The sequence below is a fragment of the Hoplias malabaricus genome, chromosome 2, assembly GCF_029633855.1.
Source record: "Hoplias malabaricus isolate fHopMal1 chromosome 2, fHopMal1.hap1, whole genome shotgun sequence".
Lineage (NCBI taxonomy): Eukaryota > Metazoa > Chordata > Actinopteri > Characiformes > Erythrinidae > Hoplias > Hoplias malabaricus.
The window spans coordinates 62,070,860-62,093,576 of record NC_089801.1 but is presented as its reverse complement, the minus strand read 5'-3'; the positions used below and the strand labels follow the sequence as shown (position 1 = coordinate 62,093,576).

At 40.1% G+C, this 22,717-nt stretch overlaps 2 protein-coding genes across 4 annotated transcripts; one reads left to right on the top strand and one right to left on the bottom strand.

The window, feature by feature from the left end:
- The first annotated feature begins 662 nt into the window (after nucleotides 1-662).
- Nucleotides 663-17,262, top strand: tecrb (trans-2,3-enoyl-CoA reductase b). 3 transcript variants are annotated; one of them, XM_066660666.1, is made up of 13 exons: nucleotides 663-728; nucleotides 1,710-1,925; nucleotides 8,419-8,469; nucleotides 10,446-10,497; nucleotides 10,720-10,764; nucleotides 11,383-11,486; nucleotides 12,521-12,636; nucleotides 12,948-13,053; nucleotides 13,680-13,752; nucleotides 14,394-14,437; nucleotides 14,560-14,617; nucleotides 14,917-15,005; nucleotides 15,630-17,259. In XM_066660666.1, the coding sequence occupies exons 4-13, from the start codon at nucleotides 10,482-10,484 to the stop codon at nucleotides 15,801-15,803; spliced, it is 825 nt and encodes a 274-aa protein (XP_066516763.1). In that variant the 5' UTR covers nucleotides 663-728; nucleotides 1,710-1,925; nucleotides 8,419-8,469; nucleotides 10,446-10,481; the 3' UTR covers nucleotides 15,804-17,259. The 3 variants fall into 3 exon arrangements, with proteins under 3 accessions (XP_066516763.1, XP_066516762.1, XP_066516761.1); XM_066660665.1 differs by lacking the exons at nucleotides 663-728; nucleotides 1,710-1,925 and adding an exon at nucleotides 2,355-2,412 and having other exon boundaries at nucleotides 15,630-17,260; XM_066660664.1 differs by lacking the exons at nucleotides 663-728; nucleotides 1,710-1,925 and having other exon boundaries at nucleotides 8,284-8,469; nucleotides 15,630-17,262.
- Nucleotides 17,263-17,771: 509 nt separating this feature from the next.
- ndufb7 (NADH:ubiquinone oxidoreductase subunit B7) lies at nucleotides 17,772-21,120 on the bottom strand. Its single transcript, XM_066660667.1, has 3 exons — nucleotides 20,868-21,120; nucleotides 19,451-19,619; nucleotides 17,772-17,962 (listed from the first exon to the last, which is right to left on the bottom strand). Exons 1-3 carry the CDS (start codon nucleotides 20,977-20,979, stop codon nucleotides 17,881-17,883), a joined length of 363 nt encoding a protein of 120 aa, XP_066516764.1. The 5' UTR covers nucleotides 20,980-21,120; the 3' UTR covers nucleotides 17,772-17,880.
- Nucleotides 21,121-22,717: the final 1,597 nt, after the last annotated feature.

The following is a 22,717-nucleotide window of genomic DNA, read 5'->3' as shown; positions in this document are numbered from 1 at the left end:
AAATAATCTCTAAGCTTCAGAACTGACCCATCCACAAAACATGTTTTCATTAGTCTCAAATCCAAGCAACGTTTGAAAAAAAAAAGACCACAGCATTTTACGAGCTGTAGCTTGATGTAACAAATGCATGTGGTAGATGTCTATATTTCATTGTGTAGAGTGACGTCTCTCTCTGGCCAATCAGCGCCCTGCAAGGTTCACACGTCACGTTATATATAGTCCCTACTCGGTGCGCCTGGAAAACAAGAGACAGTATGTATAAAGAGTATCTGGTTAGGTATCATATTTGCCTAATGAGTATGCAAAAAAGTTAGAGTAGAGTTGAGTAAATAAGTGTACTGTACTAGTATATACCCGATTTAGCTTTGTTATAAAGGCACACGTGTTTTATTTTATTTTATTTTATATTTATTAATTGAGTCTTTGGCTATAATAGGAGAATCAGTTGTATGCTGGATGGGTTTATACCACCACAACATGAACCGATTCACTGAAATGAACCAATTAAAAGAACCGGTTCGATAGAAAGAAGCCCGTCTAGCAGTGGTCCCGCCCATTAATGTAAACGTCACATGGTTGCAACAATCCCCGCTCTCTGATTGGATAAGATTTAAGCCGTGGAATGTCAAACAGCCGTCACTATGGAAACAACGTGGCCTATATTTACTTTCAAACCCGGCTACTGCTATTGTTCCAGAGATGAGCAGCAATGGGTTACGTTCTTTCAGGTATATATTTTATTAATATACAGATGCATACCAGACATTTGGGCACTTCTGGTCAAAACTGATAGCTAGTGAACACATTTTTAAGAGGTATTTATTATTACAAGGATCATTTATTTGTTGTGTTTGACCAAAAACCAACAACAAATGGTCTGCTTGTGCTAACTCATATCTCCAGATTTTGAGAGACCAGAACCCAGAAACTGGGACTACTTTAACCCTGAAGGAGCAGGGCTTACCCTTAATCAAGACAACAATAAAATAGCGTACTTCAATTCATGTTCCTTGTAGAGAATTTATTCACATATTTTTATAGAAACTCAACAAATCATGAAGGTAACTTAACCAGTTGTGTACAAAACTTGCATTTTTACAGTAGACTGTACTTTAAATGTGGGCAAGTGGGATTTTGGAGCAAGTGCATTTTGTTTTCAGAGACAAGGGGCAAAAAATAAATGAGCCTCTTTGTGGGTTGTAGTTGCAAGGTTTGTATTAATATATTACCATTTTAAAACATTTCATACTTCATTCTGATTATTAATATATTATTTCTTCATGTATTATTATTATTATTACAAAGTTTTACCAGCGACACAAAATGGAAAATAAAAGTCCCTCAGTAGAACAGTTTTGATGACCATTTACAGTCGACTTGCTCAGTACCGTGTTACTCTTATTAATATGAATATACAAAGCATAAATAGCACAACATTTTAAGTATGCATTTTTAAGTATTTTAGGTATTCTTTATACCATTTAACACTGTAACCTATAGAACCACACATTGAACTTTAAAATGAAAATCTGAAAGTTAAAGTGAGCTACTATTAGTGACATTACTTTGTACATTAAAAATACACTGAAAACCAAAGACACTGTAACAAAAACTCTTTAATCAGTAGAGCAGTAAACAGGAATTTGTCATTCAAAATGTATAGAGTGACATTCAGATAAACTCTACATATTTTTACACTGTTTTCCCAGGTAACACACAAATGTGGGTGACTCCTGGTGTTTGTGCTGGCGGTGGCAAACTGGATGTGAGCCACTAGTGACCTGAGGCCCTGACACCTGGACCTGATGTTTGTGTGGCTCTATGGTGGCAAGCAGGGGCGGTCCACTTAAGTGTTGGCTGTAATTCTGTTTGCCAAGTGGGTCAGTGAAAATAGGGATGTGGGCCAGAATCATTTTGTAATCTGGGTATGACATATTATATATTTTTCCCATTTGTTAAATTCTACGAATAAATGTGTGCTGTTTTTCCTCTGTGTTTTGTAAGGATATATGTGTGAAGTTCTAGTAATGTATTATTTGGTGTGGTAAGTTAACTTGAATAATGTATGATCACTAAATACCTAGAACATGAAATTACAACACAAAATGTGTGTGTGTGTGTGTGTGTGTGAGAGAGAGAGAGAGAGAGAGAGAGAGAGAGAGAGAGAGAGAGAGAACGAACGAACGAACTTAATTTATCCAATCACAAGTCTCGCCTTTGTATTAGATTCAGAGATCTGGCCTCCGATTGGCTAGCACGCTCGAATGAGCATGTCTAATACGTACCAATATTCTGGCCGCTGATTGGCCATAAATATGTGTTCCGAGCGCTGTGATTGGACCTTGGACCTGTCAGACGAGCTGTCGAAATCACAAAGAGTTTGAAACTGCAGTGAAAATGAAGCATTACGAGGTAAGAGCTTTAATATTATGCTCACAGCGATGAGCGGCATCCGTTTTAGATAAAAAAAATAGTGTTTCTCGGACGCACAAGCTGATGTTAGTGGCAGAAAAGAACGCATTATGAAGGGTGTGTTTTAGAGGCAGGTATGAAGGAGGCGAAGAAAGGTTTAGATTGAGCCTGTCATTCCAGCTTTGACCTGCAATATTGCACAATAACTGTACACGAGCACGCGCCTAGTTATCTTTCTACATAGAAATAGCATTGAAATAAACATTATTCATTGGTTGAGCCAGATGTATAATGACACTTTGTCTCATTACATTGGTGCAGTGGTTTTGTTATTTTGAAGCAGTAATTGAATGCAAAACGAATATACAGCTTTATAGGCAAAACACTCGGAGAGCAAGGGCTTAATAACATCGCTTCACTATATGGTGCACTTGAAATGTTGATTTATTCATTATTGCTTCACAATGCCCTAATTGAGCTTTGGAACGCTGACCCCATTGTGACGTCACTCATCCCTTTTCCATATCAGGCATATCAGTCTCCTTAGCTAGTTGTATGAGGCCTCCTTGATTGGCTAACCACATTACTATATCATCAGCTGTGGACACGACCACGACACTGTTCCTATAACAGGAATTTACAAATGTGAAGGATTGTTTTTAATCTGGATTAGTGCCCGTGTTAATCCGGTTTACCAGGCTGTACACATCAGCTCAGTCTCACCGTGGACGCCTCTTCATTGTCATTCTCTGTGAGCCCAGACAGACACTGTTTACAGGACCGTGGACAATTTTCCCAGACATGGGTGCTTTAGATTGTGATGTCATGAGACCACAAGGTGTTGCCAGTGAGCCACTTATGAAGCTACACCATGTAATCAAAAGTTTGGTTTAAGGACACATTAGATGCAAATCATAAACACAAATCCAACTCAGGTCAAAGGTATAGTATGGACCTCTATCACTTTAGAGAACACAGTTCTCTACAGAAAAGAAGAAAATGTAACCCTAAAGTCATGCTGCACGTAACTCAACTAAATCCATGTCTTAAGAAATGTTTCTCAATTTAATGAGTTAAAGACACTAAGGGCGTTTTCACACATGTGGTTTGTTTGTACTGGTTATGAATCATTTAAGAAGCTTGTAAAAAGAAAGAAGTAATTGCACTCAGATGCGGACCAAAACAACTGCCCTTGAAAGGAGGTAGTCTCAGTCCAGTCCCAAACAAACACTGGTGTGGTTAGTTTCCAGTGAGAACGTGATCAGACCCAAAAACAAGGTGTATGCCGCAGGTCGGTGCTAAATGGCATTCATAGCCAGGGTGTGATAGTCTCACATTGTTTGCTATGTCACATTTTGGTGCACTTGAATTGTTCACTGTGTGAAAACAAACCAAGGGTAAAAAGATTACAAGCTTCCTAACTAATTCAGACTAGAACAAATGAACTACAGGTGTGAAAACACCCTAACTCATATAAAAAATACATTAGCACACACTCATGGGTGCCTTGTATGCGTGAGCGCATACATGCATACAAATGTCAGACCTCAGAACAACAAGGAAAATTGACATAACATTTACAAGCCAGTAAAACTGGAAATTGAGTGACAGTAAAAACACACCTTTTTTCTTAAGATTAAAGTGGGTGACGGGGCTCCATACGAAGGGTTCTCTCTCCAGTCTCCGTAATGTCCATATAACTCTCTTCAAATTGTTCCTGAACTCTCAGCTACTCTCTGGATTGCAAAATGATCTCAGTGCTGGCACCTGTTAAACAGACTCTCTCTCTCATCATATCTGCGCATGCTTTTACAAGTTATTAATAACTCCTTCTGTACTTGTGCTGGTAAGGCCATATGTTTGTGAACCCCTGCTCATTAAAAAGTTCCTCTGGATCCAAGGGTGTTAACATGAAGGTTGTTCTCCCTTTGCTACAGTACTTTTACTTTTCTGTGAAAGCTTGACACTATTTGTTGGAACATTGCTATGAAGTATTGACTGCATACATGCACCTTACTGTCAGGTGCTGATGTTGGATATGCACAGTTGAACATTCATGCCAACAATAGGTGCACATGAAAGTAGCTGAAATCACTGATTTTTTGTTTTGTGAACATACCCAGTTTTGATTGGCCATCTTGCACAAAATTTTGTGTGATGTCCATGGAAAAAAATTTACTAATAGATGGGGACACTCAGGCGCTGCTACACAAGAATAAATTCACCACATATATTTTGGCCACATAGAATATACAACCCCTTGCAAAAAATATGGAATCACCAGTCTCTGAGGATGTTCCTTCAGTTGTTTAATTTTGTAGAAAAAAAAACAGATCACAGATATGACAACAAACTAAAGGCATTTCAAATGGCAAATTTCTGGCTTTAAGAAACACTAAAAGAAATCAAGAAAAATAAGTGTGGTAGCCAGTAACAGTTAGATTTTTAGAACAAGCACAGGGAATAAATTATGGAATCACTCAATTCTGAGGAAAAAATTATGGAATCACCCTGCAAATTTTCATTACAAACACTAACACCTGCATCAGATTAAAGCTGCTTGTTAGTATGTAGGTAAAAAGGAGTGATCACACCTTGGAGAGCTGTTGTAACAAGTGGATTGATATGAATCATGGCTCCAACACCAGAGATGTCAATTGAAACAAAAGAGTTTTATCAAACCCTTTAAAGAGGGTAAATCATCATGCAGTGTTGCACAAGATGTTGGTTGTTCACAGTCAGCTGTGTCTAAACCTGGACCAAGTACAAACAACATGGGAAGGTGGTTAAAGGCAAGCAGACTGGTAGACCAAGGAAGACATCAAAGCGTCAAGACAGGAAACTTAAAGCAATATGACTTGAAAACAGAAAATGTACAACAAAACAAATGAGGAACAAACGGGAAGAAACTGGAGTCAACGTCTGTGACCGAACTGTAAGAAACTGCCTAAAGGAAATGGGATTTACAAACAGAAAAGCTAAAAGAAAGCCATCACTAACACCTAAACAGAAAAAACAAGGCTACAATGGGCTAAGGAAAGGCAATCATGGACTGTGGGTGACTGGATGAAAGTCATATTCAGTAATGAATCTTGAATCTGCATTGGGCAAGGTGATGATGCTGGAACTTTTGTTTGGTGCCATTCCAATGAGATTTATGCAGATGATTGTCTGAAGAAAACATGCAAATTTCCACAGTCATTGATGATATGGGGCTGCATGTCAGGTAAAGGCACTGGGGAGATGGCTGTCATTACATCTTCAATAAATGCACAGGTTTACATTGACATTTTGGACACTTTTCTTATCCCATCTATCGAAAGGATGTTTGGAGAAGATGAAATAATTTTTCCACATTTTTCAATTTTGCCATAGAGCAAAATCTGTGAAAACATTCCTTGAAGAAAGACACATAAAGTCAATGCCATGGCCTGCAAACAGTCCGGATCTCAATCCAATTGAAAATCTGTGGTGGAAGTTAAAGAAAATGGTCCATGACAAGGCTCCAACCTGCAAAGCTGATCTGGCAACAGCAGTCAGAGAAAGCTGGAGCCAGATTGATGAAGAGTACTGTTTGTCACTCATTAAGTCAATGCCTCAAAGACTGCAAGCAGTTATAAAAGCCAGAGGTGGTGCAACAAAATACTAGTGATGTGTTGGAGCGTTATTTTGATTGTCATTATTCCATAATTTTTTTCCTCAGAATTGAGTGATTCCATAATTTATTTCCTGTGCTTGTTCTAAAAATCTAACTGTTACTGGCTACCACAATTATTTTTCTTGATGTCTTTTAGTCCAGAAAGTTGCCATTTGAAATGCCTTTAGTTTGTTGTCGTGTCTGTGATCTGCTTTTTTTTTTTCTACAAAATTAAACAACTGAAGGATCATCCTCAGAGACTGATTCCATAATTTTTGCCAGGGTTTGTAATACCAAGCTCAGTTCTGAATAAGTGCCCTACTTTGTGCCTCATTCAAAAAGAAACCCAGTCCTGGGACACTCTTCTTGTCAGATGAAGTGGGTGGAGCTATGCTGCTGCAGAATATTTGCATTGTGACATCACAGAAACAATGAATAAAACAATTAAAATTGGCTGTTTCCATATATTGGGTGTGACATCTATTGAAATGTTTAGAAACTACACTTGTCCAGTTTTCCAAGTAATTACCTGAGGTCAGAGATCTGAGTGATTTAATCTTATTGATTCTGCCCATGTCCTCTAAATGCAAGAACAAAAACTGAGCATGTGCCAATATTGTGACCACTCGCACTTTCTCCAATAGAACTTCAAACAGCCAGTTAGCATTGGCATAAGGAATTTTGAGTTTACCTTTTCTAAAAAGGTACACCCTGGTTCCCACAGCAGGTTAGGGGACTGTTAGGGTTGAAATAAGTGTAAAAAAAAAAAATAATAACTGAAGAATATGCAATGGCCTCACAGTGCGTGAAAACTCACTTGCAAGTGTTTGTGTGAGTGTGTAAGTATGCAAGCTATATTTAGCTTTAGTTTGTGTGATAAGGGGAGTGAACGGGGATTTCCTCTTGAGACATGTGTCTGTGTGTATTTGTTTTGCTTATGTGTTTATTGTTGTTGTTGTTGTTGTTTTTGTTATTTGTTTTCTATTAGCTTCAACAGTGGTTGCTATATTTGGCTGTAAACTTTACCTACTTTAAATTAGCCAAGAGCTACATGCATATAACTGTTAGCAAGCTACATAGTGCTTGTTTTCAGAATGTTTTCATATAGCCTACAGTGCCCAAATTTGTGAATACATTTCTTCACTTTTTTCAACTACCAACAGACTTTCTTGCTTTGAAGATTATTATTATTATGATAATGCAATATCATGATGAGTTTCAACCTAAAAAAATCAGTTTGTGGCAACACACAAACAAATTTGTGAATTCATGAAGTGTTTTTTTTTTTTCAGAATTTTTAGGGTTCATTTTGAGGTTTCAGTTCAATTAAAATATTGATCTAAATTTTTCAATAAAGTTTTCCAATCATTTCTTTAAAGGCACTAATTTTAACTCTTATTTTCTTCTCAGAATTGGTTAAAAATGTTAAAATATCTTGTAAACTCCAAGAAACAGCTCATTTACATATATCCATCTATCCAGCTTCCAGAAGTTTAGCCCTGCCCATTTTCAGTGAAGTTATGGGAAAAGACTCAGGGGCTCTTTGAATAGGGCACAACAAGGCAGCCAATCAGGACAGAGCTTATTTATATGTATCAGTTTTAAATCACACTCTTTAACCAGAAATTTGTTTCTGGTTAAAAAAAAAGAAAGAAAGAAAAATTATTTAAGTGGATCTCCATGTTTAAAAATTAAATACAAGAAACATGCAGCAAATTTTCATTTATTTTACAATAACCTATAAATGGAAACATGTTTAAAAAAAAAAAAAAAAAAAAAAACCTTTTGGAAATGTAGATGAAAAGGCTGTGTACAGCAGGGTTGGGTAAAGGTCAGACTTGGGGAAAGACGAGAGGGTGGAGTCAGAGAGAAAGAGAGGGGACTAAAGAGGGAATAGCATTTGGGAAAAGAGGAGGGTAGAGTGGGAATAGCATAGTGGGAGAGAGAGAGAGAGAGATACACAAGGAATAGCTTTGGGGAAGAGAGAGAGGGAGAGGTAACGGAATATCATTGGGGGAGAGAAAGAGAAAGTTTCCAAGCTGACTCTAGATATTCCTCTGGATTTAGAGCACTGACTGACAGATGAATTAGACAGAGAGAAGGAGAGAGAGTAGAGTGTGAATAGCAGTGGGGGAGAGAGAGAAGTTTCCCCCAGCTGACTGTCTCATTTTAGAAGGCTAACCGACAGGCAGATTAAAGGGAGAGTGTGTGAGTGAGATAGAGAGTGGGGGAATATGGATGCCTTGGCTTTAGAAGCAACTCTGCCCAGAAAGCCTCAGCCCACCCCAATAGTCACTGGCCCCCCCATCCCACCCCCTGCCAAACGCAAACCTGCCAAAAAAACTAAGAAAGCTGTTGTCTTTTTTGAGGTGGAGATTCTAGACGCCAAGACCAAGGACAAGCTCTGCTTCCTGGACAAGGTAAGACCTCTCTTATCCTAGGCAAATTTTCTGTGTGGTTTCTGCTTATTGAGCTACACCGTTCTCCAGGAAAGGAAGAGTCTGGTGAAATATCACATGTTCACAACCTCTCCCTGAGTATGGTCAATCAGCCGAGACAGCTTTAGTGTCTGCCCCTTGCATTTTGCTCTGGAGCTCTGTGATATACAGTTGTCTACTGCTGCTGCTACTGTTTTTAGCCTTACCAAATAAGTTTGATATACATAACATATGGCTGAATTATGGATCATGTTTATACTAAAAGCACACATTTTTAACCTAATAACCCAGAGTTGTAAACTGTCATTCAGGTACTAGATTTAGTGTCAAAAACCCAATTCTGCAAACAGTAAATGCGCTGGTTAGTATATATGACATTTACAATAATGGAACACTGTTCCTTTTCTTAATGAAATGCATGTGACCCCCTTTGGTCAAAACACCATAAAGATCAAACCCCACAGCAGCTTTCTCCCCTTGCCCTGTTCAGAACGGCCGTTTTCAGCGCCTGTACTTTTAAATCATAATGAGTCACATGCTCTTCCTTCCTGACCTGAGCGCACATCAGTGAGGAGCAGCAGCTTTGGTTTATTACTGTTTTTGTTCTGTCCTCATTCTTCTCTGTTGTAATTTTCTCTATTTTTACTCAGTGCTCTTATGTCCCTGCACTCGTTGTGTCTGTATTTAGAGTATCTTCATGATTCAAGTTCAGTTACTACATGATTCATGGGGATTAGGTTCTGTAACATTCACATATTCCCCAGTGTTTTGGGGTTTACAGGGCAACAACTATGAGGTGAAGTTGTAGTTACAGTGAAGAAGAAAAAGTAGATGCATGAAAGCTGTTGTCAGGCTTAAAAGCTCCTACATTAGCTTTATAGCTATAGTGCAAATCTTAAGATGCACACTTCAGATTTCAAACACTCCACAAACATCTATGCTTAGGATAAGGTGTTAATTGGGTAAATAAGACTATATTCTTAGCCAGTGTATTCCTTTTAACTTGATCTAAACCAGGCAGGTAGGCATTAGCAGCATGCCTTTCCTTGGTGAGGCTGGTGCTATGTTTAGCGTGTGTGCTAGCGCTCAGTGTGAAAAGTGTGTTTCTCGGTGCCATGTTACTGCGGGACGGAAGCCTCGCCGTCTCTCATCATTCCTGAGGAATCTGTAACGAGGGTCTAGGGTGTCACGAGCTGTTCTCACGGGATTAACTGGATCACGCTACTGTAGAACCGACAGCAACCTGGCCCCCCGCACACCGACACATACGTCAACTGAGGAAACGAAACTGAAGCTGTGATGTCACGGTGGAATTTTAAATAATGTGAAGTCACAAAACTAACTGCTGTGATGTCACAGTGGATTGGAAGCAATTGCAATTTAATTGGTGAATGTGGCATAACTTCTCTTTTAAAACAAGGTGCTTGGTAAAAAGGAAGGAAGATGAATGAGAATTTGATGACTGGAGATTAATAATTATATTAAATGTAATACATTTGTTTTTTGGCCTCCAGACCTTCCTTGCAATTATATTTAAGCTGTTGTGACCTCACAGTGCATCTGAAAACATTATGATGTCATAATGAAATTAAACTTGCTGTGATGTCACAGTTCAAGAGACGCTCACTCTCTCCCACTTTCACCTGCTTGTTATTTGTATTAAAATGCCTGTGCCTTATGGTGTGGATTATGGCTTTGAATATGTGTTTAGAGGTTCAGACCGTGAGGACATGCAGCATTTGCTGTGTGTATTTGTGCTTATATATATGTGTGTGTGTGTGTGTGAGAGAGAGAGAGTTGTATTAAAGAATGTCAGCTGTTCTAAGTCCCCCCCATGACTGGGGACAGTAGCCTTGGTGGCTAAATATATAGCTAGTGTGTGAGTTTATCTCTCTCTCACTATTACACATACACACACAGACTGTGTATAGTGTTTATTTGTGTTTATTGGTTAACAGGTGGAGCCCAATGCGACCATTGGAGAGATCAAGTCAATGTTCCACAAGAGCCGTAAGTGAACCAACTGACTGAACGTGTTAATGGGAGCTGATTAGTTAAACACTTTCCGTGTTCTCCTGCTTTGAACACACACATCAGCCCAGGAGGAACAGAGACTAGAGCAGAGTGATTTGGGGATAATGTGTGTTAAATTAAAGAAGCTCTAATGGGGATTGAAATTTAAATGTTATTATTATTTTTATTTTTGCTTTGTTCTGTTTGCGACTGTTTCAGACCCTCAGTGGTATCCTGCCAGACAGTCCATCCGTCTCGACCCCAGTGAGTATTTCAGTTTCATAGGATCCAAAAGTCTTGTTTCCAGATATGTGATACTTCATCTGTATTTAAAATGATTTTACTCATTAAAGGATCTTGTCTAACTTTATACACAAAGCTCATAAGATGTATCATGGGGAAATTTGATGTGGTATAATACCTGTTAAAATTTAAATGTCCAACACACTCTCTTATATATCCTTACACAGCCATTTGCTCTTTAGCTCCGCCCACTTACATTGAGTGTTCCAATCTAGCTTTCACCTAAACTGCTTTCTGAATATGGCAGAATACAGGGAGCCAATCTGAACCTTTTTGCATGTATCAGTCTTAAAGGCACAGTGACACAAAGGAAAATGAGAGGTTGGAATTAGTCATTTAGAAATGATTTATGACTGCTTTTCTTCAATAAACCCACATTTTATAATTGGACTTTGGGGCAAAATTGAATTAAATCCTGTTCTTGAACATGTATTACTAAAACACAGCAATACATTCAGAATAAAACCACCAGCATCATACAGACAGAACAGTGTTCAGAGAAAAACAGAGTGTGATATTGATATTAATATTGGTATTGGTGATGGAGCTGTACTGATGCACTGTGGGGGACAATTACAGAGGGGAAGTCTCTAAAAGATGAAGACGTGTTGCAGCACCTTCCTGTGGGAACCACCGCAACCTTCTACTTCAGAGACCTTGGAGCTCAGATCAGCTGGGTCACGGTAACACACACAAACACACACACAGATTTGTTGGATTGCTATAGATGAAAAGCTGTTACTTTCAGGCATGGGTAATAAGGCAAAAAATATTATAACATGACACTTCATAAAGAGACATTTTCATGATACACACAACACTGTTCCCACTTAAACACTGTGTTTGAAACTGTGCACTGTTGTGCCCTATTCTCTATTCCCTATGTTTTTCAATATATAATGCACTATTATAGGGAACTTAATTCAGGATGGTAGTGAATGATTTTGAACACTACCTCATGTGGGTTTTCACCAAATAACACAGTGGTTTATGGGTAATCTGCTAGTGTACATGGGTTTCTACACTACTTTTTGCAGTGCATTGTTGGATTGTTTGAGTGCACTGAAAATTGTCCACAATGTTTTTGGACACTAATACAAAATAGTGGAACCCCAAAATAGTGCACTATATACTGAATAGGGCACATTTTATCAGCTTTGGGTATTTACGTATTTGTGTGCCTTGTGGAAGCCTGTGCAAAACCACCCTATACGAAGAGTGTGAGGGCTATATATAACTTGCAAAAATATGCAAGACTGTTGCCAAGAAAAGAGAGAGAGCGAGAGAGCAGTGATCAGTTTCTGGCCAGAACATGACTGTAGTCATGTCCTCCAGCGTTAGAAATAAAGATTTTCTGTTCATTTCTGTTGTGTGAACTCAATTGAACTGATGTCTAAATGAGACATTAGGATTTCTGTGTCCAAAATAGTCATTAGTCTCTTTATATGTCCATATTTTAGCCTTCTATCTTTTTTAGTAGTGACGCCAGCGCTGATGGAAACATTCAAAGTTTCCATGGCATCACAACCGTGATGAAACAAAAATGGGCTGTTTTTAATGTTTCTATTCCTTATTTGATCCCCATGGACCCCATATTTTATTTCATGGTAACTGAGCATTATACAAAGTAGATCTTCAAGGAATTCATTTATACGTTTTACTGATTTTTTTCTTCTCCTTTCTACTTTCCTTTCTCTCTTGCCCCCCCACCCCCCAGGTGTTTCTAACCGAGTATGCTGGTCCTCTGTTGATCTATCTGATGTTTTATTTCCGGGTGCCGTTCATTTATGCGCAGAAATACGACTTCACCACCAGCAAGCACTGGGTTGTACAGTGAGTGTCAACACTTAACCCTGGAACTGGCTTGGAACTCACTCACTCACGTTTAGCAGGCTTAATATTCTCCACAAGGGGGCAGTATTAGCACTTGATTAGTCAGTATCTGAGTAGTGCTTTATAAAAGTGGTGCTCTACATTGGTGACTTTAGGTGTCTTTGCTCAGGTTCAGTCCCAGTATTACTAAAACTAAATGGAGAATGTAGTGTTTATAAGTTTGGGGGTAATAAATCAGGACTGTAACTGCAATGGACATTTGAAAAGGCTGAGGGCTGATGGTAATGTAGTTCTGTTGTGTTGTGCTGCAGTTTGGCCTGTATGTGTCACTCCTTCCACTACGTTAAGAGGCTTCTAGAGACACTGTTTGTCCATCGATTCTCTCATGGGACAATGCCACTCCGCAATATCTTCAAGGTGAGCAGAAACACACACACACACACACACACACACTCGCACAAAATCTGGAACTCTACAGCTACAACCTGTGTAATCGCCTTAGAAAAACATTGCTAATAGAACCGGACAGTCTGGAGCAGCTGCATGTGATGGAAAGGTCAGCATGCTCAATGCCTAGTGAGTACTAGATGGATATAAATGACCCCAGTGTTGGGCTACGGAGCAGTGGAGCTGTGATCTCTGGAGTAAGACGGGTTTGGGACGAGCATTGATGAGTTAAAGTCATGTTACTGGTCCAGAATTAATTATCCAACCTTACTATATGAATTCATGTTATACTTTTGAGTTGCTGTCATGTTGGAACATATCTGTGAGGATTTGCTTGTATGCAGTGCTCTTGCATGTAGGCTAAAGTCTTTTCAGAAGGTAAGACGCATTTTGGAAAGAAAGGCAGAGCAGAAATCACGTGTCGTATGATGCTTGGTCATTTTGGGCACAGCTGACCCTTGACTTTTAAGCTAACCATAGCCGTAACCCTTGACCCTGACCAGGATCGGGTGCTATCTATGTCTACATTTTGAGTGTGTATGTGTGCGTGACCTACAACACCATGTCATCACTCTGCGTGTGTGTGTTTATTTCAGAACTGCACATATTACTGGGGATTCGCTGCATGGATGGCTTACTATATCAACCACCCTCTCTACACACCACCCAGTGAGTACACAACTATAAATCACACCGGAACAACAGTCTGACAAACACACAGCTAGTTTGTTCACACCATCTCTCTCTCTCTGTCACACACACACACACACTATTATATACTAGTTTATATTAAAGCTTGAGGCTGTTGCGTTGTGTCCTACATATTGCTTACCATAAAAATTGCTTTAGCGCTTTACAAGAGAGCGAGAGAGAAAAGAGAAGGAGAATTAGAGGTTGGAGAGATCAGAACAGAGAGATAGAAAGAGTGAGAGAATGAAAGTCCTAAACAGTGCACTGCCTCATGTATCCTGTGTCCATTTGGTGAATAGGTTGTGCACATCCTCAGAAAATAAACATGGCACATACGCAAGGTGCAGTACAAGCGTAAACGGCAGGCGACAGTGCAGGTGATCAGTGATTGCAATGGTGGACCGTTTTGAAGAAGGCTGTGTCTGAGCCAAGATCACATTTACCTGCATCATTCTCTGGTCTGCCCTCTAGTGGAAGCCTCCAGTTACAAGCGTATCACATAGGCGAATATGTGAACAGTTACACTCACGACACAGATGGTTATCTATACGAAAGCACAGCCGAAAAGCAAGTATATCTCTACCCTTATTCCTTCCCCTGACATGGTGTTTCTTTTGCAGTTTATGGAGAGCAGCAGGTGAGAGCAGCGCTCATCATTTTCCTGGTAAGTGCTGGTCCCAGATCAATTCTCTCCATTCTCCACTTCTCTCATTATCCAGCTGTCAAAACTGACCTCAGAACAGCTCTTAGGCTCTCTGGGTTAAAAAGCTTTACCTTTATCCACAGTTCTGCCAGATTGGTAACTTCTCCATCCACATCGCACTGAGAAACCTACGGCCACCCGGTGAGAGAGAGACACACACACACACACACAGACCCACTCACACATACAAACAGCTGTAAAGAGAATTTTTTTAACTTCATTAGTCCTATACAAGAAACTGCATCTCTGTGTATAATGCAGTTGAGGCAGTGAACACACACACACACGCTGGTACTAGTGTCTGTGAGTACACATTGTGGATGTTGAAGGAAGAGATGGCACTGTTCCTACACTCCCCGTGTGACGCAGAACAACCTGAGTTTTGTTTTTATTAATGCAGTGTCTAAGTTAATTACTTTTTTCTAATCTCCCCTTTTTAGGCTCTAAGACCAGGAAGATTCCCTATCCCACTAAAAACCCCTTCACCTGGATCTTCTTGCTGGTGTCCTGCCCCAACTACACCTATGAGGTCAGTTTCCTGTGTGCGCCCTAAGTGAGAAAATTAAGTGAGATGCTTCTGACATCAAGCATAGAACTGCCACCGCCCCCTTGTCTGAGACTGTCAAACCACAGCACAAGACCCACGTTTATGTGACAGCAAAGACAAGGTTAAACGCAGCAAAACGGACACAATGAGTGCAGAGAAAATAGAGCACGAGAAGCGGAGAAGAAAGAGCCATGTGAAAATGACTAAAAACCAGAACTTCTGCTCCTCATTGCTGTGCGCTCAGGGTCGGGGTGAACAGAGAGGCTCATTATCATTTAAAGGAACAGGTGCCGAAAGCGGGTGTTCTGATCAGGGCTGTTTAGACGGGGAGAACGCTGTTGTGGAGTTTGGTCCTTGTAGTATTTCGACAAAAGCAGGGCACAGATGTTTCACTACGACCCAGAATTGTGTTCCCCTTTGGAGAAGGGGTGTGTCACATTTCATATGTAAATTCAGCAAACATACAGTGATTATGGATATGTATTTTATAAAATGTGCAGAAGGGTATTCCCTGTAGAAGTAGGGTTACCGTTAGCATGACCAAAATATTGCATACAGCAGTAACTAACTTGACTAAAGTTTGTGTATTTGTGTGTGTGTCTGCAGTTGGGTTCTTGGCTGGGCTTCACTCTGATGACCCAGTGTCTACCGGTGGCCTTTTTCACTCTGGTGGGCTTCATCCAGATGACCGTGTGGGCCAAAGGGAAACACCGCAGCTACCTGAAGGAATTCCGAGATTATCCCCCTCTCCGCTCCCCCATTCTGCCTTTTATTCTGTAGAGCAGCCTTGTCCTAGTCCACATCCATTGACCCTGTACCCTTCCCCTAACTCCACTCACGCCATGTCTCTTTGTAAAACCAATTGAAAAATACATTTGCTTCCTCGGTGCTCAGTGACAATGGCTGAATCCCAAATCCCTGCTTTGTTCCCTGCCCTGATCCCTTAACCCTTCCCCAAAGGCACTTCTCACAGCACTGAAGAACTTTAAAGCAACAGTGGGGTGCAAACCAAAATGTACACATTTCTCCCACTGCTCCAAATGTAGCAGGTCAGCTAAGGCATGTTTAATGTCTCAATTCTTTAGATTATTCTCTTTAGTTTCACACTGGAGCTATGAGGCTAATTTAGCTAACAACACATTGAATTGAATGTATGCATAAATCATCTTGCATTGGCTGAAAAACATTTTGTTAGTTAGGCTCAAGCAAACTTGTTTATGTGGCTTCTGACGTTACGAACAGTGACAAGCAATTATCTACTAAATTTGGAAAATGGAGGAAAATGTTGTACATTACATTTTTACACCAATACTGTCATGTTCCTGAGCGGCCTCGTTCCAATCGACATACATCCACCCTACCCCTTAATTTTCCATTTCTGTAGGTATAGCTAATTTCTAAATCCCGTACAACTCCCACAGATTCCTAATTTCTCAGAGACTGGACTATACTTCAAACCATTGATCTCTAAACCATTCCCCAAATTCTTTTCCCACGAGAGAGAAGCAAATGGTTGTTTCAGCATCTGCCCAGTTACCCCGTAACAAAGAGTTGTAATAGTTTTTTTTCCTTTTCTAAAATAATTTTCTGTTGCAGTAAGTAGGCATTTGTTTGACAATTTCTTAAGTATTCCTTCAATGAAAGAAATTATTTCTGGATGCTAAGACTACTAAAAATCTGATTGCTCTGATGATCTTAATTATTTTTTTCCCCTCTTATGGTGTTTTAATTGTAGAAGTTATTGAAGACAGTATCTGTGTGTTCAAAAACTTTGCCTTTCTCAATTGTCTTTAACACTGTAAACAACAAACGCACTAACAGTCTATGCTAAAGGCTAATAAACAGGGATTAAGCAGAAGAGAAAATGTTGGACATAGCACAAAGTTGGAAAGTCAGTGTTCTTACTGATTCATTTGTAACCTAATTTGTTAAGAAAACCAAAGCATTCTCTGTCACTGTCTAAACGCTGTTTACTGATATTAATGTTTACATTCTGAATACACACTACATAATTTCTGCTTTGTCGTATGTGTAATACTCATGGACTGTGTTTTGGTTAATTGCAGGAAAAAATACATAACTCCTGTGCAAATGTCAGCTAAGCCTAAATAGTCTGCAACCTAAGGCTCTGCATATACCTCCAATAAAGTGCACTTTTATATAGTGAATAGAAGTAATTGATTAGGGCAGGTCCAGGATTGAGAACCATCGCCATAACCAAATACTGTGTTTGAAGCTGTGCCCATTCAACACTTAATTATTTTGGAGGTTTACTATTTTGTAGTGGTGTCCAAAAGTGTACAATATCTGATGTGCTCTCAGTACAGTGTAGGGAGTGTAGTAGAGTAGGGAGCCATTCTGAATAGAGCTAAAGAGTCTGAGACCACTGTTCATTAAACTTCAAATTGACCATCACCTAATTTTATCAAAATCACAGGGAAGCCTTAACAGTTAAACCACTGGGGCAACTGTGGCCTAAAGGTTAGAGCTGTGGGTTTGGGATACTGGGTCAATTCCCAGGACCAGCAGGACAAATGTGGCAGGAGAGAGTTTAAAAAGAAAAATAAAAAATTTTCTTCTTCAACATCCACAGTTTGACAGCCCTTGGCTTATAACCCCCGGCTGCGCACTGTGGCTGTGTGTGTAGCAGTCAGTCTTTAGCTCAGAGAAACACCAGCAGATTAGTTTGATTCTTGATACTGATGTCTTTATACAAAGACCAGAAAAATCTCACTATGAAGCACAGGCTCTTAATTTACTCTTTATTACTGAGAGCAGATTTGTACGTAAAGACAAATAGAATAAAGCGAAGGCTGAAAGAGGGTTGGGGTGAAGGGAGGAGGTGAAGAAGAGATGATTATGCAGCCTGTGCTTCAATCCTCTTCTTCCTCAGGTTCAGCCTTCTCTCTCGCTCGTACTCCTTCATCCTCATCACGTAACTGCACAAACACACAGAACATTAAAATAATATAATATATATAAATTTTTTTAACAGTAAGTGATACTTCCATACACTGATCACCCACCTTTCGTGTAATCAGGGAATTAATTGTTGGTTTTTTTTTAAGGCACTTTTACAAAGTTGAGAACTACTGGCTCCCCCTGGTGGAGGAATCTACTGCCTGAATGTTCAGCTAAATCCCGCACCTGATAATCTCGTCCAGTTCCCTTCCCAGATCACATTCTACTGATTTTCAAAACTGTGTAATCAACTTTTATTGTGTTATCATGTCTTCCCTAAAATGTGAATGCTACCTGCTAGTGTTTAGTTTTATGGGAAATTTCATTAGTGGCCGAGTCCTGTGTCTCTTTCAATGATTAGTCTTTATCAAAACAAGTTTGGCACTGTGTGTTAATGTTACAAAGAAGTAATTGGAGCAAACATCCCACAAATCAGCATCATTGTATGCTGATTGTAAATGCAAATGTAGCGTCGAGTTAAAGAGCCAATTTCCTACATCTGTGTCGCATTTCCCCAAAAATCCTGTTATCATTTTTTGGTTTTCATGTAGCAAAAACAGCCATAATTCACTGGCTGTCATTTACTCTGCCCAAGTTACAACACATTTCAGACCAGGAGTTCCTAACATGGGGGCGGCGACCGGCTTTGAGGTTTTGGTATGATCCCAGGGGTGTCACCAGACACGTTTTACAAAAATATACTGATGCACAGCCTCCAGGAGCAGCAGAAAGTGGTGTTGTTTGATGTCACAAAGCAAATGAAGAGACTCTGACCCTGACTAATCGTTATTCCTTGCTAAACACACCATCTCAAACAGCGAGAGGCAGAAATCACAGTGGAATGAAACTGTGGGAGTGCTGCTGATACTCACTGCCACACACGGTCAGTATATCAGTAAAACAGAAGGTTTTGAGTGGATCAATCTGTATTGGTTGCATTTTAGAAACCACTGCACGTTTTAAAGGGAGTCATGAACAGATAAATCCTGAATTAGGAGCTTGCCTCTGATTGGTTGTAGGTGTTCCTCTACACAGTTTTTTTCTGTGTTTCAGCCATAAATAAACATTTGCTGAGCAGTGCACTTATGTGCCCAAGAGTCACTGCAGCTGTAGACAGATAAGAAGAGCGGAGTCCATCAGTTCCTCCTTAAAGCCGTCTTATTAAACAAGCTGGGGTCGTGAAGTGTTTGGCACACTGTGAAAAATGTCAAGAACCTCTGGTCCAGACTGAAACACACTTTGCCACTTCAGTTTCAATGGGTGAGAGTACTCTAGACTGAGTAAATATATGTATGTAAATAAATTGGACTTTGTGACATCACAAAATACAATTCACAGTATCGACTGGGAGGGAGATGAAACTTAATGATGTTCAACATGTGGTTTTCAGTATCATGGACCCTTTTATTCATCTCAGATAGACAGATGCTATGAAATTGTGTGTGTGTCATTCTGTCTGTTCTTACTCCTGGTGTTCACAGTAGTCCCAGTCATGTCTCTCGTGCTTGCAGGCGAGGAAGTTGGGGAAATTGTCTCTTTTACACTTCATGAGTTTGAGCAGGTGGTGGGCGCAGTAGTCCCTCTGCTCCACTGGCAGCATGGCCAGGTTCATCTGCTCCTGAGTGGCCACAGGCACTGAGGAGTATAAAACACACACACACAGAGAGAGAGACAGAGAGAGTGATAATGAACTTCAGGATATTCTACAGACATAATAATAAATGTATCTAACATAACATCACCAATCACCAGTAAGTGTACAATAAAAAGTGTAATATGATGTTGAAGTACTACTTGATTATACCTTTCCACCTTAAATGGTGCAGCAATATCATTCTTGTACCGCAGGTCCTGTACATATTAACTCTCCTTTCCTACCTAAAATGTGCATCTATCAAAGTCCTACAACCAGTTTCTTCCTCTGCTAAAGCCCATTTAAGGTGGAATGGAAATTTGAATTTGGATTCGTGTTGGGATTTTACATCTCAGTTTGCATGGTGCAGTGAATGAATTCATCTAACTATAACCTGTTGCATTATTTAAGGTGATACAGAAAAAAACAATACAGTTATTCTACTTCAGATTACTGTCATTTATTTTTTACTTCATTCTCAGACCTGATATTAATGAGTTGTGTGTTTATTGCTAACGTCTCTTTTTTTCCATTTAAGGTGGAATTTAATTTCCAACGAGATTCCATTCTCCAAAACAAAAGCAACATTCCTTTCTAAACGGAACCGTTCAGCAGGCCAAGAAAACAAAGCCTAGCTACGTTATTCCTGTAATTTACTGTACTATTAAAATCTTTTAAGGTGGAACAAATATCCAAATAAGCAACCAACTACCACCAGCTGTCACATGTACAGTTCCATCTTGAATGCAACTCTCTGTCCACCTTAGATAGTGCGGGAAAACGAGGACCTGGGGAATTGGAAAACACTGCAAATGAAATTGACGCAACCCCTTACGTTCCACCTTAAATTGTGCTGAGAAACCAAAAGCTGCAGGCTGATTAAACAACTTATTGGCCTCTATTAATTATGCAAACTCTACACTATTTAAGGTGGAATGGCGAATTCATTTTAATGTGGAAGGTATAATTTGGACAAGTATCTATATTCAGGTTTGTAAGAAGAGGCTGAAAGTCGGCACTGACTCAGAACATGACCCAAAATTCACCGATGTGAGTTAGTTCCAGTTACACTAGCTAGTATATTTAAGGTGGAATAGAAAATTATTGTAAAGGTGGAACGTAAAATGTGAAGGACCAAAACAAACGGTAAATAACACAATCCCGGCTGTCTATGAGCGGTTCCCCGTGTTTAATCACACCGTTTTGATGCTACTGTTCCTGAGTATGTATGTATATATTTTGTGTCTCACCTCTCTCGGTCCTGTGTTGGAAGCCGAATTCTGGGTCGTGTTTAGACGCAGCCCGCGGGTCCGGAGTCGTGTCCCTCTCTGTGATATAACTCCTCACCAGGTGAGAGCCCATAGCGACCACTCTGCACACTCCTCACCGAACCCGCTCTGAAACAACGCTCTGTTAATGAAGCAAACAAGACCACAACTCAGTCTCACTGTCTGCCATTCGGTCACCTCCAAACACAGAGCACATCCGGCCGGCACAGGAAGCGCACGCTCGCCTCGGCGCTATTCCAATCTCCCTGCACACTACATAGGGCACTACAGACATAGTGCACTAGTCTTTCTCTCTGCCGTTTGTTCTTTTGGAATAAATTTCTGATTTCATGAATCATATTTATTTCTTTAGATAATTTTACATAAATTCTTTATGTGTGAACATATACCTATAACATGAATCCTGCTAGCACGAACACAGTGGACTACGGTTGGTCAATTGAAGGCAAAGTTGGAGGTTGGCGTTTTTTTGCGGAGGACCTCAGGTCCATCCATCCATCCATTCATTATCTGTAACCGCTTATCCAATTTTTAGGGTCGCGGGGGGTCCAGAGCCTACCTGGAATCATCGGGCGCAAGGCGGGAATACACCCTGGAGGGGGCGCCAGTCCTTCACAGGGCAACACACACACACTCACACATTCACTCACACACTCACACCTACGGACACTTTCGAGTCGCCAATCCACCTGCAACGTGTGTTTTTGGACTGTGGGAGGAAACCGGAGTACCAGGAGGAAACCCACGCGGACACGGGGAGAACACACCAACTCCTCACAGGGACTTCAGGTTGTTAAACAGAATCTTTTCCTTTCACAGTCCAATTCTTTTTTTTTTTCCCTTCATTACTTTCTCGTTACTTCTCAATGTAAATCACATTAGTAATACTTGTTCATCCAGCCCATTGTCAACATTTCCATTGCAAATATTTTATATCAGGCTTGCTCATAAACATACATATACAATACAGCGTTGTCTTGTGATTTAAGACTTTAGTCGTCACTAGTTTAATTTGAGGAAATTAGAAGGGCGTCATGGTAGCCCAGCAGGTAGTGTCGCAGTCACACCTCTGTGAGGAGTTTGGTGTGTTCTCCCCGTGTCCGCATGGGTATTCTCCAAGTGCTCTGAAAGCTCCCATGCTCCAAAAACACATGGTGGTAAGTGGATTGGAGACTCAAAAGTGTCTGTAGGTGTGAGTGAATTTGTGAGTGTGTGTCGCCCTGTGAAGGACTGTGAAGGACACTCCCCTCCAGGGTGTGTTCCTGCCTTGCGCCCAGTGATTCTGGGTAGGCTTCAGACCCACTGCGACCCTGAACCAGAGAGGAGGTTACAGATAACGAATGAACACATTGTTATTGACATAGGACAGTAATCTAAGTGGGTTACACTCATTGGGGTGCTGACATTTTTAAAATCTATCTATTTATCTAGCTAATGTTCCTTTAAAATGAATAAATGGCTTTTAAAAGGGTATGTGAAAATGGTGTGTGTTTGGGTGAATGTGTGAAACTTTCCACAGGTGTGAGTGACTGGGTGAGCATGTGAAACTGTCCACAGGTGTGAGTGTGTGAAACCTTCCACAAGTGTGAGTGACTGATATAAGCAAAGTCAGTTGTAAACAAATTAGTGTTGATTTAAATATACTGCCATCACCTCATATTCCCTCAGCTGTAGGGAAAAATGATACTGTGTTCTTAATAAACAGAGACACCAGCAGAATTTCTCAGTGGTTTATTGAACATCCTTCTGTTTAACAGGCTGCATCTAACACTCGGAATACAAAAATACACACACAATAAAGTACAATAAAA

What these genes read in the sequence shown, in the direction of transcription:
- tecrb (XM_066660664.1), top strand. Translation starts at nt 8,284, where the DNA reads ATGGATGCCTTGGCTTTAGAAGCAACTCTGCCCAGAAAGCCTCAGCCC. An exon ending in GTCCATCCGTCTCGACCCCA is followed by an intron (nt 10,765 to 11,382) that starts GTGAGTATTTCA and finishes GGACAATTACAG; the next exon opens with AGGGGAAGTCTCTAAAAGAT. An exon ending in CCCTCTCTACACACCACCCA is followed by an intron (nt 13,753 to 14,393) that starts GTGAGTACACAA and finishes TTTCTTTTGCAG; the next exon opens with TTTATGGAGAGCAGCAGGTG.
- ndufb7 (XM_066660667.1), bottom strand. Translation starts at nt 20,979, where the DNA reads ATGGGCTCTCACCTGGTGAGGAGTTATATCACAGAGAGGGACACGACT. An exon ending in CCAACACAGGACCGAGAGAG is followed by an intron (nt 19,620 to 20,867) that starts GTGAGACACAAA and finishes TATACTCCTCAG; the next exon opens with TGCCTGTGGCCACTCAGGAG. An exon ending in GACTACTGTGAACACCAGGA is followed by an intron (nt 17,963 to 19,450) that starts GTAAGAACAGAC and finishes GTGTTTGTGCAG; the next exon opens with TTACGTGATGAGGATGAAGG.